The following is a 14,963-nucleotide window of genomic DNA, read 5'->3' as shown; positions in this document are numbered from 1 at the left end:
ATTATTATTATTATTATTATTATTATTATTATTATTATTATTATTATTATTATTATTACGTGAATTTTTTTTACGTTTAATACGTCGCGGTACAATTATTGACTCTTATCACTAAAACCTTTTTTTTTTCAAATTGAGAAATACTCACGTTGATAATCCTGAGTAAAATGTGAAGAAACAAAAAAATGTCGGAAGGTTTATAAAAAAAAAATGGCGATGACGTAATAATATTAAAAAATAATAAAAGAAATTAATTAATTAAATTGTTAAAATTTTTTTTGTTTTTGTTTTTTTTAATTTACGTTAATTAGGTTTTTGTTAATTGAATCGCACCTGAATTTTTTGTTTTTTTTTAAATTCAAGGTTAGGGAAACGCTTACAAATTTTACATTTTTCAAAAATTTTTTTAAATTTAACCGTTAGTAATAATAATAATAATGATGGGTACATAGAAATGCAGTTTTGTCAAACAATCAAATTGATCGTGTTATCATCATTAAAATAATTATTATCATTTGATTCAAATAATAATTTCATTGTAATTTTATAAATACATTAATTATTATTATTATTATTGTTTCAAACCAGTATTATTATTAATTAATTTATTTATTTATTTATTTACTCCGATTTAAAATTTAAAAATAAATAAATAACGAATCAATCGTTAATGAAAAATAATGATAAGAACAAGTTATTATTAATTAATTATTTATTTGTTAATTTTTCAATTTAAATTTCCGGTTGATTTGGTAAAAGGGGAGTGGGGGAGGATGGGGACGGAGCGGGGCGAAACGTCATCATTAATGTCGATATCATATAATTATGTTTAATGGCGTAAAAAATTTTTTAGCATCTTCCTATATAGAGTGGCCTTCGAGTTGTACCCGAGTACCCTCCCGAACCAACTGCAAGCCTGTAATCAAGAAATCCTGCAGATGCAAAGTCGAAAACTGAAAAAAGAAGAAAAATGTCGATTTATTAATAATAATAATGATAACATATCAAAAGTAACTTCTGGTAAATGTATCATATGTTTAGTTTTTACCCAGAGCAAAAAGCAGGGCGAAACAAATAGATTTAAGCAATAAATTCATTATTCGGTTCACTCAACCTGAAATTTAAAATTTTATTATTATTAATAATAATATTACGTCATTTCCACCAAAAAATTATTATTACTACTTTCTTATTTAATTTAGATATATATATTCACGATGATAATCCTGATGATAATGATGCAAAAAAAACACGTCAGGTGGTTTATATATATGATCAAAAACAAAAACAAAAAAGTGATGAAGTCATAATAATTAAAAAAAAAAGAAAATTAATTGAAATGCAAATTTTCTGGTTAATTAGTCTCCTATTTAAAAATCTCTACTCCATTTTATTCATTCAAGGTTAGGCGAATAAAAATAATAATAATAATCAATATAAATATATAGAAATTACGATTTATTATTGTTTTATTCAATCGATATCGATTTTATATTCGTTTGTTGTTGTTTTCCCCCCCCCTTCCCACCCCTCAACACACACATTATTAATAAATAAAATAATTAATTGAGGTTAATTATCCGACGACAATTAAAAATGTCGTGAATATATTATGTTAATTAATTGAAACCACGATTATTTATAAAAAAAAAAACATAAATTAATAATTGAACCGAATAATAATTTTATTTATTTATTTATTTTTCAAATGAATTTTCGTAAGGTAAAGTTCACACCACACACGTTGATACCTTATCAATAAAAATTTTTTCATCGTCTTCCTCCGTAATATGATCTGTGAGATCCATCCGAACGTCCTCCCGAACCTATTCCCATCCTGTAATCACCGAAATCTCCCGCAGCAAAATCAAAACCTGAAAAAAAATTTGATTGGTAATTCGTAACACGTCAGCCCCCTTCAAAAATAATAATAATAATAATAATAATAATAGATATGTATATTTACCGAGGAAAAGAATTAGGGCAAAACAAATGGTGTAATGTAATAATTTCATTTTTTTTTAATTAATACCAAACCTAAAATTAATAATTTAATTATTATTATTATTATTATTATTATTATTATTATTATTATTATTATTATTAATTATATTTAAATACTTATATAAAAAATTAATCAATCACGACAATACTCACGATGATGGCGACGTCTCTGATGAAAATGTTATGAAAAACTCCTACCCAAGGCCTACAATGTAAAAAAAAAAAAAGATGACGACATAATAATTAAAACAAAAAAAAGAAGAAATTAATTGAAATGTAAAAAAAAATTTTTTTTGTTGTTGTTGTTGTGATTTTAATTAGTCTATTGTTTAAAAAAATCGTACCTGAATTTTTTTTGTTTTTGTTTAAACAAATGGCACTTTTGAAAATCAGGTGATTGTGTCAATTTTTACACTTCCGTTTCCATTCGTGAGATTTGTCCAACATCTGTAATTTCGGGGCCGTTTGCATCTGCAGACAAATACGATTTTTTTTGTTTGGCTTTGTTGATTGTTGGCTCTTTTTTTTTCGAATTTTTTTTGAAGGTTGGTTAGAATCGTGATTGATTCGCGAGAAAGGTTAAAGTTCGTTGTCGTTTCCCCCCCCCCTAATTTTTATAATTATACGAATTCAATAATGATGTTCTTACCTCAAATCAAGACTTTTCCCTTACTTATACTTTTAACAGTTTAAATGGTAATTTTTTAATATCAAACCTCCATATTATTATTATTATTAGCTCATTAAAAATTTATAATTTTATCCAAACAAACAAACGACATACGAATTGTTTACCTTTTCAAAATAAAAAAAATTTATTCGTAATCGGATGACGTCACGGACTTTTACGCGCCATTTTTAACAATTAAAACGCCTCATAGCTCATTTATTGTGAATATAAAAAAAACGTTTTTAACGAATTTTTTCGAAACGTTTTCTTTAAAAAAATAAATTAAATAATAATAATAATAATAATAATAATAATAATAATAATAATAATAATAATAATAATAATAATAATAATAATAATAATAATAATAATAATAATAATAATAATAATAATAATAATAATAATAATAATAATAATAATAATAATAATAATAATAATAATAATAATAATAATAATAATAATAATAATAATAATTAAAAATGACAATTTATTTATGGTAAAATCCAAAAAATTAACCGGAAGTAATAATAATAATAGTAGGCAACTAACCGGATATTATCTTGCGACATAATTCCGGAAAATGGTGAAAGGTATTGGTGGAAAAAAACTTCAGACGGCCAAGGAATCGGACAAAGGGATGAAATACTGCAGAAATTTAGAAATTTAAATAGCCAGAATGTGGGGAGTAAAGACAGAAACTATTCGGGTTATCGTGGCAGCAACACTGGGAGCCATGCCACATTCAATGAAAGAAAATAAAAGAAAAAATCGTACAGGAAGTAAAACGGCCGATATTCGAGCAATTATTCCTGAGGAATAGGGTAGAAACCTGAAATGAATGTCTGCAAATACGTGGAATCTTGTCGCGTTCAAAAGTGAAAATAATAATAATAATAATTGTTATTATTCACTAGCAAAAAGAATAACAAGAGAGTAACACTTTTAGAAAAAAAATTTAGTATAATGTTTGAAATTATTATCATTATTGTTTTTTTAATTAGTCAATTGTTTAAATCAAAACAGCTGCATAATCTTTCATCCTTGAAAAGATTTGACATGATCAAATTAAAAAAAAAAAAGAAATCTGGTAAAAGTAAACATTGCATTTTTACATTCTGTTGTGTAACCTTTACAATTGTAATTAAAAAGGAATTTTTTTTTTTGATTTTTGATGACGTAAATTTTTTTTTGAAAATGACGTTTGCAATATGGTTTTAAAACTATATAATATCAGCGTGATTTCATTTTTACCTTTGTGTCAAGTGATTAATGAAGAAATAATTAATTGAATAATGAAGGCACAAGTCATATTATTATTATCTATGTTTTATGCGGCACCTGGTAACGAAATAATTTTTCTTTTATTTTCTTTGATATTTTAGTGATTGGCTTTTTATTACGAATTTTTTTTTTTTTTTAGTTTTAAGCAGGCCGTATACTTGCCCATACTGTTGCTACTGTTGCCCTTATCCCTACTGTCACCTAGCATGTTCTAGTGAGAGAAGTGACACTACTCCAAAATGTAAATGCGCCGATGGAAAGCCCTGCTGCTGCTGTGATGGTGAAAATTGCGAATGTGGCACTGATGGTTGCAAATGTGATGGTTGTTGCGGTTGTTGCGGATGTGGTGTTTGTGGCTGCGGAGGATTGTCTTACGTCGATGATGATGCAAATTGGAAAAAATGTTACGAGCATAATATATGGATACAATAAATTCTCTAAATTTAATTTTTACAAATAGCTGTGTCCTCATTTTATTTGTATTGTTGTAAACTTTTAAAACCCTTAAATAAAAACTTAAAAATAAAGCAATTATTATTCTCTTCTCTAAAAAAAATTTAATTGATCACGGTTTTAAAAAAAAAAAAAACTGCAAGGGAGGAATGTTTATTAAAGTTTAATTATGCAACTGTTAATATTTTATGTTTTATCATTAAAAAAATAAAGAAAAATTTTTTAAAATGTTTTACGAAATTTTTTTCGTTTTATTAAAATTTTTTTTTTTTATAAAAACGATTTAATATTTTTTCCTTAAAAAAAAAAAAAAGGAAAAAATCCAATCAATATTGAATAATAAATTTTTTTTTTGCTTGATCTAAGCTACTCTAACGATTTTAATATATTTCAAAATAATTATCACTGATTAACATGAATTTCGATATATATATGTACGATATATAATAACTAATACTTATACTAAACTTATTTTTTTTCCTTTTCTCTCTTACTTGATCGGTAATAGATTGGGTTGGCAGATAAGTAATTGCAGATTTTACCAACAGACAGTTTGTACATTTTTGTACAGACATGAACTTTTGATATCTTATTATTTGATTCCTTCTGTAACATTCAGTATCAACATTTTATTGAACCCTTAAATTGTGTGCGAGCAAAAGACATTTAAACATGAGGAAAAGCCAAAGCGAGAATTTTCTAATCTAGCCAATAGAAAAGGAATTGTCTTTCAGCACCATAATGCCAGGCCTCATACATCTTTAGGCACCCAACAAAAACTACTGGAACTAGGCTGGAATGTTTTGCTGCACCCTCCTTATAGTTCCAAACTAGCTCCAAATAATTATCATTTTTTCCGGCCACTAAAAAACTTTTTGAAAGGGCAAAAATTTCAAAACGACAATGAGGTCAAAACTTTATTGGAGCAGTTTTTTGCTCCTAAAATAAAAAGCTTTATAAAAAAAAGAAAATGATACTACCCGAAAAATGGCGGCAAAGGGTTATTCATAATAATGGACATAATATAATAGATAAAAATAATTTTACGTAATTAATAAATCGTTTTTTGTTTCCTTGAAAAAAAAGTTAAAATTTTCTTATACATAAGGTTTTCAAAAGAGATAAATTCCCGCCAAAAATTTTATTCTAATCATATAAATAATTTTTAAAAAAATATTTATAGAAATAAGAGATTGAATAATTTATTAAATGTTTCGTTTCGAGTAATTTTATAGTAATTAATAAAACCGTTACATCTTTATACAAAAAATAAAAAATTAGGTATAAACGTATATAATAATTCTTTTTTTTTTTTTTGGTTATTTGTAGGAAGCATTCAAGGTCCTCACGAACGTCTTTTACTAAATCAATTACTTGCTAATTACAACACATTAGAACGCCCGGTGTCCAACGAATCAGAGCCTTTACAAGTTAAGTTTGGCCTAACATTACAACAAATTATTGACGTGGTAAGTTTATTACTTATTTTTAATAATATTTTTTTAATAATTAATTATTATCAACTTTATAAATATTACCGGGTAATAAAACCCCTTATTGAAAAAAAAAAAGAAATATATATCGTACCCAAATGCCCCTTTCAATAAAAATCAATAATAATAATTTTCTTATTTTTTTTATTAAAGAATTACGCTTTAATTTTCGGTAATTTTCCTTTATTATTATTATTATTATTATTATTACCTTGAAATAATTTTTAACGGCTTTTTTTTTTGAAAAAAATTTGTAATTAATTAGAAAAAAACAAAAAAAAATTTTCTTTTGTTTTCCCCGACCAAATGTTTAAACAAATCAAACGACATTGTTTAATCAACCGAGGAAAGCATGTAAAAAAAAAAACAATGACATTTAATTATTCAAATTAATTAATTAATGGTTAATTGTTTAAACTAAAAAAAGATTCAAAAGGTATAATAAAAGTAAAAAATTTTTTCATAGTGAGTTTGTGTTACACACTAAACGATCATCTACATCATGAAGGTATTTGTTCTTTTCTTAGCCGTTTTGGCAGCAGGTAATTTACAAAAATCTTATTAAAAATTAAATAATAATAATAAAATTTTTTTTTAATTATCATTATCATTATTATTGTTATTATTTTTATTATTAATATTATTATTATTATTAATATTAATATTATTATTATTATTATTATTATTTAATGTAGTTTTAGGTGAAGGAATGGCTGGTACAAACTGGAAACCACCCCCACACGGCCCTTACATTGTTGAATACGATTATTACTAAACTAATAATCATTTAACTTACAATCGTCGACGATAATAATAATAATGAATAAAACGTTTTCAAAATTTTATTTTGTCTTGTCTGATTGATTGTCGAAAAAAATTAAAATTTATCATGATTCAATAAAGCATTAAAAAAATAATAAAAAAAAATTCGTTTGTTTATTTCGATTCATAATAATTATTTCTAAAACGGTAATAATAATAATAATAACAAATATGATCACGCGTTATTATTATACATCTAAAATATAATCTTCTTCGTCATCACGTGATTACAATTATAATAATATCGTTTGTTTAAAATTAAATTTTTTTTTTGGTGATTACAAAAAAAAAACAAAAAAAGTGAAAAAAAAATCGCGTTTCAATATTTAGTTCGCTCATATAAAAAATTTTTACATAGAGTAATAAAAAAAAAAAAAATTTTATCATAGAGTTTAACTCTGCTTGACTTTCTTTCTTCTACCCTCGTCGAAAGTGCAAATCAATAAATTTTCATATCCGATTCGATCGTCGATGGATCCACAACACCACGTTTTCCTCTTTCCTTCCTCGATGTCTCGGCTTTCAGTGATGGCTACCCTATCTTGTGTCAGAGTACACTCGTAGCTCTTAAGTATTTCTTTTACTCTCCTGCACTGTAGCAAGCAAGATGTTCTCAATAGGTATGAGTTATAACTGAAAGGTCAATTTCCTCGTTCGTAAACAATGCCGAGGAACTTGTTGATAATTAATGAATGGTACCAAAGTTGACGGACGAACGTCAACGTAACACGACAAAATCAGAAGAACCCCATTCCTTTAAGAGTTGCACCTAAAGTTGCAATGAGAATAATAAAACACAAAGGAAAGAACCTTTTGGAAGGTTCTCTTATATTTTCTATTTTTGGTACCCATTGTTTTACTATTTCCGATGTTTATAACGTCTATAAACGTTTTTATAAATAAACTAGGTACGGGAACATAGCAATATGTATATTATCATAGAGTACATAACAATATATTTTTATTATCATAGAGTATATAACACGAGTGGTATATTATTCTTTTTTTTATTTTCTACTCGGAGGGTAAAAAATATTACACGCGCGTTTAAAAAAATTCTTTGAAATCCCCTTTCCTCCTCCCCGCCCCTCACTCCCTCCCCCTTTCTTTCTTCCTTACTTTTTCATTTAAATAAACGAAGTAAATAATTAATAATTGATATAAAAAAAATCATTCGAAATGAATAAATACATTTTTTTTTACGTATAAAGCTTTTGTCGAAAAAAAATTTTTTTAAAAATGTTTTTAATTTCAATTTTCAAAAAAATAAATTATTATTATAATTATTAAAAAAATACGTCGGAAATTTTTTATTAAAAAAAAAAAAAGAATTACGTTTTAACTTTCGGTAATTTTCCTTTTTTTTTATTATTATTATTACCTTGAAATAATTTTTAAAGATTTTTTTTTTTTTTTTGAATTTAATTAGAAAAACAAAAAGAATTTTCTTTTGTTTTCCCCGACCAAATGTTTTTAAAACAAATCAAACGAAATTGTTTAATCAGGTGATGAAAGCATGCAACAAACAAAAAAAACAATTAATTATTCGTTAATTGTTTAAAACTAAAAAAAGAATTTCAAAAAGTATAAATAAAAAGGTAAAAAAAATTTTTTTCATAAGTTAACTTTGTGTTACAACATCTAAACAATCATCATTATCATGAAGGGTTATTTAATTTTTTTCTTGGTTGTTTTGGCGTCAGGTAATTAGCAAAAACCTTATTATAATTAAATAATGATAAAAAAAAATTTTATTTAAATATTATTATTATTATTTAATTTAGTTTTAGTTGAAGGAATACGTTACGGTACCCAAAACGGTAATCATTATCCACCTGATCATTCACCTGATCGTCACCAGGATGATTTACCCGGAGGTGACCGTTACCCATTAGAGTACGATGAATACGAGTAAATAAACAACTTACATTCATCATCATCGATAATAATAATAATGAATAAAATGTTTTCGAAATTTCATTTTGTCTTGTCTGATCTGTCAAAAGTATAATAAAAATTTATCACTATTCAATAAATCATTAAAAAAATAATAAAAATTGTTTATTTCGATTGATAATAATTATTTTAAAACGGTGATAATAATAATAAAAATATGATCACGCGTTATTATTATTACATGTAGAATGTAATCTTTTTCATCATCACGTGTTTACAATAATAATAATAATAATATCGTTTGTTTAAAATTATTATTATTTTTTTTTTGGTAATTACGAAAAAAAAAAAAAATCGCCTTTCGATATTTAGTTCACTGATGTAAAAAATTTTTTCCATAGAGTAATAGAAAAAAGTAAAAAAATTATCATAGAGTTTAACTGTTAGGGTAATAAAAATTTATCATGCTTTTAACGAATATATTATCATAGAGTATATAACACGAGTGATATATTACTCTTTTTTTTCTATTCGGAGAGTTAGGAAAATATTAAACGCGCGTTTTTAAAAAATTCTTTGAAATCCCTTCTCTCTTCCTTCCCGCCCCTCCTCTTTCCTCCCCCTTCCTCTCCTCCTCCTTTTTTATTTTTCTATTTAAATAAATGAAGTAAATGATTAATAATACTTTCGTTAAAACCATCGATATAAATAAATCATTCGAAATGACTGAATAAATAAATTTTATTTTTTTTTTTTTTTATGTAAAAAACTTTTGCCGAAAAAGAATTTTCTTAAAAAATGTTTTTATTTTAATTTGCATAAAAATAAATTATTATTATTATTATTATTTTTATTAAAATACGTCGGGAATTTTTTATGTACATAAAATTCTAACGGTATAATTTTTTATTAATAAAAAAACACTCGTCGTATTTTTATTAAATTTATTTCGAACTCAAGAAAGTTAATAAAAAATTTTTTTTTTCCTTTTTTTTTTCAAAATTACATTTATTATATTAATATTAATAAATAATAATAATAATAATAATGACCGAGTGCGTTGCGAGAAGAATTGTCCAAATACTATATTGAGTTCTGTAAGATTAACAAATCTAAACTGACAGAAATGTTCCAGTCAACAAAACGGATATCAAACTGATAAGCACGATTCCGATAAACGGTGTAAACAAATAACAAATGTTTCCGTATACGGGCAGAAAAAATGGTTGACAAATAAAAATTGTCCTAGATGCGAAAAATAAAACCGGAAATGGTTTCTTGTTATCGCTAAAAGGTCGTGATAGTAATACCACAATTGACAAAAAAAGTAGTGAAAAAAAAAAATTTTAGATTTTACAAAAATAATAACGAAGAAAAAAGGAGAGAAAATGATTTGGAAAAAAAAAAATTAACATGACCGGATAAATGAAGAATTAAAACAATTTCCGGTCACCTTTGGAACTTTGGGCTAAAACCACGACAAACACTTACTTGGAAACTAAATTAAAACAAAAAAAAGAATTTTCATTTAAATTTTTTCAAGTGCAAAAACAAACCGTGTCAATTTTTTAAGAAATCGGGTGTTTTTACCTGGAATGAAAAATATCTGGAAAAATTCCAACGAAACCGACCGATATTCTTAATAATAATAATAATAATAAATTACGAGATATAAAATAATCGTCTTCGTGTTTGGAACGTGCTGGAAAAAATTACTTAAAAGTTTTCTTTTTTTTTTTTTGTTAATAAGAAAACAATATATAAAGTCACGATTAATTATAATTAATAAAATTAATCCGATGATAATAATTAAAATAAATAATTAACATAATTTATGAGAGAGAGATAGAAAGAGAGAGAGAGAGTGAGTGAGAGAGAGATAGAAAGTGAGAGCAGACGATAACAAATTTCAAATTGGAAAAAAAATAAATTAATATTCGTTTTATGTAATTATTATTAAATCTTTATATATAAAAAAATTTTTTTTTTTTTGTATTAACAAATAGCAGACGAAATTATTTAAATCTCTTTTTTTCTCCCGTTTCCGTTTCCGTTTTGTTATTTTAAATACATTTTTAAAAATAAAAAAAAATTTTTATTTTTTCGTTCTTAAATATTTTTTAAATGATATGAAAAAAAAAAAATTGGCAGAAATGAAATTCCAGCGGTAAAGGACGGTTGAGATCACGTGATTTGTCATATTTGACATTTTTGTTGGGGGGGAGAGGGGTAGGAGGAGAAGGAGGAAAAGGCGAGTTTTTTGTTGTTTTTTTGGAAAAGTACAACAAAAAAAATTTTTTTTTTTTTTTGTTTTCTCGGAGTCTAAAAAATTTTTTTTTTTTTTTTTTAATGAATTCAATAATCAATCGATTGATAAAATTTTATTAATAAATAATATCGATACGTCATTTTTTTATTAATATAATTGATTTTTAATATTAATAATAATAATAATAATATAAAAACCTTTTTTCGTTTGGGAAAAATTTTGACACGTTTTCATTAAAATAAAAAATTAATTAAATAAATATATATATATAAATTAATTAATCGACCGTTGTGGTTTTCATAACAAAATCCTCTCCCCGACCTTCCCATCCCCCCCTCAAAACAAAAAAAAAATGAAAAAAAAATGGTGGATGAAAAAAAAGGGTTAGTTATAAATTCTTTTTAACAAAAAAAAAAGAAAAAAGTTAAATTAAATGAAATAAATGACTTGAAAAAAATGAAAAAGAAAAAAAAATTTGAAAAAATTCATCATCATCATCATCATTATCATAATCCTTTAATTCATTCGGTGATTGATGTTTAAAAATTCTAGAATGTTTTTTAAAAGATTAAATGTAAAAAAAAAAGTGATTACGGAAAATAATATGCAAAGGAAATTTTTTTTTGAATAACCCGTTGTCGATGATCTTTTTCAAACCTTTTTCTAAAATTTTCTCATTTGATCCTTTCGGTTAATAAAAACCTATTGAAAAGCACCAAAAGGATTTTTTCGGCGCACACACCCGCACACACTTTTGCCAACATAACGTATTAAAAATATAAACGTTTTTTTTTATTTTTTTGTCTTTGTCTTTTAGGCACCCTTTTCAAAAAGTTTTTAATATAAGAAACTGAATAAATTGTTGCTGGCGTCAGTGATAAAACAACCTTTTCAACATCAAAAACTAGTAAAGTTTGTTGTTATTATTATTATTATTATCATCACCGCGGATTTTATCGGAAAATTTTCGGGAGAAAACTCATTTTAATTTTCCCGTACTTACAGTAATAATAATAATAATAATTAGCGTTTTTTTTAAATTGGTTTTTATAACTTAATTTTTTATTACGTGCTCGTTGCATTTCCCTCCCCTCCCCGATTGTTTGTTTGTTTGTTTGTACGAACGCGTGCCTATTTTTCAAAATGAAAATTAATAATTTAAACGTTCGATCGATATCGTCGTCAGTTTTTCCTATTAATAATAATAATAATAATAATAATTTCAAAATGGCGTCGTTTTATTTGTTTATTATAATGAACCTTTCGAAAAAAAAAATTTTCGTGAACGTAGTTGTTTGTTTGTTTGTTTACAAAAAAAATTTAAATCATTTTTTTTTGGAAAAATTTTTATTTATTCGCACGCGCACGCGCATACCAATCAAAACGGATACGAACGATCTCATTCATTCGTTTCTTTATCTGTTATTAAAAAAAAAAAAAATTTCTGTTTCTCTTTTAATTTCCGGATTTTAAAAACAAAAATATTTTCCGATTGATTAAATATAACAAAAAAAAAAAAAAAAGGAAAATTTTTTCACGTGGAAACAACCCTTTTTCTCTACCGTTTTCTCGCCTTTTCTCTACCCCCTTTTCCCGTTCCTCCCCGCCTGTAAAAAGCTGTCGGGTTTTTAAAATTAAAAAAAGTAATTACTACCCTAATTTATCACACACTCACGCAAAAAAAAGCATCAATAATGAAATTCATTTTTAAAATATTATTATTATTATTATTATTATTATTACTGGGAAAAGAATTATTTAAAAAAAAAGAACCGACGCCATTTTGTCAAAATCGTGGCAATTAATTTTTTCTCAAAAGGAGGAAAACACCCACAATTTTCCTTTTTTTTTTTTTTTTTGTTGTTTGTAAAAAAGGTTTAGGATCGAAAAAGGTTGCGTTCGTTCAGACTATATTAAAAAATTTTCTTTTTTTTGGGGGGGTGAAAGTCATTTGTTTTTTTTTGTGAGGGGTACGTGTGCGTGACGTCATTAGGAAATTTAATTAATTTTGTTTTTTTTTTTTTTTATTTTCAGGATGAAAAAAATCAAATATTGACAACAAACGCCTGGCTAAACTTGGTAAGTTTTTAATAAATTATTTATTTATTTTGTTTTGTTTTGTTTGTTTGTTTGTTTGTCCAACAAGAGAATGTGTTAAGGGGATCGATTTAAAAAAAAATAGTAAATTTGATTTCGCATTGTCATCATCTTTGTACCGAAATCTATAAAATTTGAAAAAAACCCGCGAATTTTTTTCCACATGTCAAAAAAAATATTTTGCTAAACGTTATTGCATTTAATGCGATTAACGGTAGCAAAATTTCGTTTTTTTTATTAATTTTTTTAAAATTTTATAAAATCTTTTCATTCTTTATAAAAAAAAAAAAAAAAAAAATATTCTAAAATTTTCAAACGCAAGCAATTTTTGTGTTTTTTTTTTTTTTTTTTTATTTGGAACGTGGCGTCAGAAAAGTTTTTTTTTTTTCCTTTCTTATGTAATCCGACATAAATCAGAAAGTTTTTAAGTTTTTTTTTTTTTTCTCTTTTTTGAATATTTTTAAAATTCAAAAAAAAAGAAAAAAAATTTTTTTTCCATGCAGTTAATAAATAATTTTTTTTGTTTTGTTTACCTGAATGACGACATATCGAAAATAATACGGTTGAGAAACAACAACGAATAAATTATTACTTTAATAAGTTTATTTTTTTCTCACGTGTGTGTGTGCGCGTGTGTTAAAAACTTACTGTATGAAATGCATAAATAAAAAAAAATTATCGATTTTTTTTTTTTTTTAAATTTTTTTTGGGTATTTTTCGAGTTATAATAAATTGGTCAAGTTTTGAAAATTTTTTTTAATATAATAAAATATCGAAATACGCTAAAATGTTTTTTCCCCTTACTCAAGCATAAAATTTAATTTATTATTATTATTATTATTATTATTATTATTATTTATCCCCACACGTAAGTTAAATATTTATTTATTAATATAATGACGTCATAAAATTTCCACAAAAAAAAAAATTAACTTAAATTACTCGCGTAATAAACAAAAAAAAAAAAAAAATTTACAATTTTTCATTTGGTTAAATTAAATATTGTGATTGTTGTCGTTGTTTATGCGGTTGTTGTTTGTTTGTTTGTTTTATTTGCCTTACGAAAAGAAATTTAAAAGTTTAAAGTTTGGGTTTTGATTGTTAGATAAAGTTGAGTAAATTGAATGGAGTCGTAATTTTCAAAGCGTTCGGAAAAAACATTTGAAATCTGAATCGTGGCAACAACAACAAAACAAAAAAAAGGAAAAAAAGGAAAAAAGGAAAAACCGCTTTAAAATTTTTTTTTTATGATATTATTAATCATTTTCCAAGAGCAAAAACTCAATTTTTCACGGACGAGTTTTTCTTTTTTTTTTTTTTTTTTTGATTTATTAAGAAATTTTTTTTTTTTTTGTTTTTTTTTTTACTTCCCGTAAATTTTATTATTTATTACTTTTAAGCCTTTTCTTTTCCTTTAAATCTCAACGCTGGGAAAATTATTTGCATTATGATAATAATAATAAAAATAGTGACGGTTTGAAATGAATATTGAGAAGTTTTTGGAAAGTTGAGAATATGACGTCACAGTACAAACGTATCCTACTAAAATGAAAATTTTTTGCTATCGATGAAAAAATGTTTATAAAAAAACTTTTTAAAAAACTCAATTTATGAACCTTTAACGTAACGATTTATAACAAAAAACGATGATGATGATAATTTTATGATAAAAGTTTAACACTCGGAAAACGTCGGAAAAAAAAAGGAAAAGGAAAAGTTTTTTCGTTATATTTTTGTCACGAAATTTTTCTTGACCTTTTTCGATTTTCCTTTTTTTTTTTACTTCCAAAAAAAAAAAACATGATTTTTATGTTTTAAATTAAAAAAGTTTGACAATGAAACAAACACAAACAACAAACATTTTATTTAAAAAAAAAAAAAAAAATTTTTTTTTGGGAAACCTATCAAAAAAAAAGAAAAAAATTCGTTCGCCATATTTAAATCTTATGTAATTTATTTTTGTTTCGTTTTTTCTTTT

The 14,963-nt window shown here is 24.6% G+C and overlaps 3 protein-coding genes across 3 annotated transcripts in view; 2 read left to right on the top strand and 1 right to left on the bottom strand.

Moving 5' to 3' along the window:
* Positions 1-849: 849 nt before the first annotated feature.
* Phum_PHUM222910 (uncharacterized protein) lies at positions 850-1,097 on the bottom strand (the record flags this gene model as incomplete). The annotated part of the gene is made up of 2 exons (XM_002425813.1): positions 850-953; positions 1,049-1,097. 2 exons carry the CDS (start codon positions 1,095-1,097, stop codon positions 850-852), a joined length of 153 nt encoding a protein of 50 aa, XP_002425858.1.
* Positions 1,098-3,965: 2,868 nt separating this feature from the next.
* Positions 3,966-4,492, top strand: Phum_PHUM222900 (Metallothionein, putative). Its single transcript, XM_002425812.1, has 2 exons — positions 3,966-4,015; positions 4,095-4,492. Exons 1-2 carry the CDS (start codon positions 3,967-3,969, stop codon positions 4,385-4,387), a joined length of 342 nt encoding a protein of 113 aa, XP_002425857.1. The 5' UTR covers position 3,966; the 3' UTR covers positions 4,388-4,492.
* A 903-nt stretch (positions 4,493-5,395) lies between these two features.
* Phum_PHUM222790 (DrosGluCl, putative) overlaps positions 5,396-14,963 on the top strand; it is a gene marked incomplete at both ends in the record, with an annotated part of 40,401 nt that continues 30,833 nt past the window's right edge. Inside the window, 3 exons of the mRNA XM_002425811.1 lie at positions 5,396-5,408; positions 5,738-5,877; positions 12,923-12,967. Coding sequence (XP_002425856.1) covers positions 5,396-5,408; positions 5,738-5,877; positions 12,923-12,967 — 198 coding nt within the window. The remainder of the gene's footprint in view (positions 5,409-5,737; positions 5,878-12,922; positions 12,968-14,963) is intronic.

Source organism: Pediculus humanus, genomic scaffold (assembly GCF_000006295.1).
Source record: "Pediculus humanus corporis 1103172107580 genomic scaffold, whole genome shotgun sequence".
NCBI lineage: Eukaryota > Metazoa > Arthropoda > Insecta > Psocodea > Pediculidae > Pediculus > Pediculus humanus.
The sequence above is the reverse complement of the archived record's forward strand: the minus strand, read 5'-3'. Positions and strand labels throughout refer to the sequence as shown.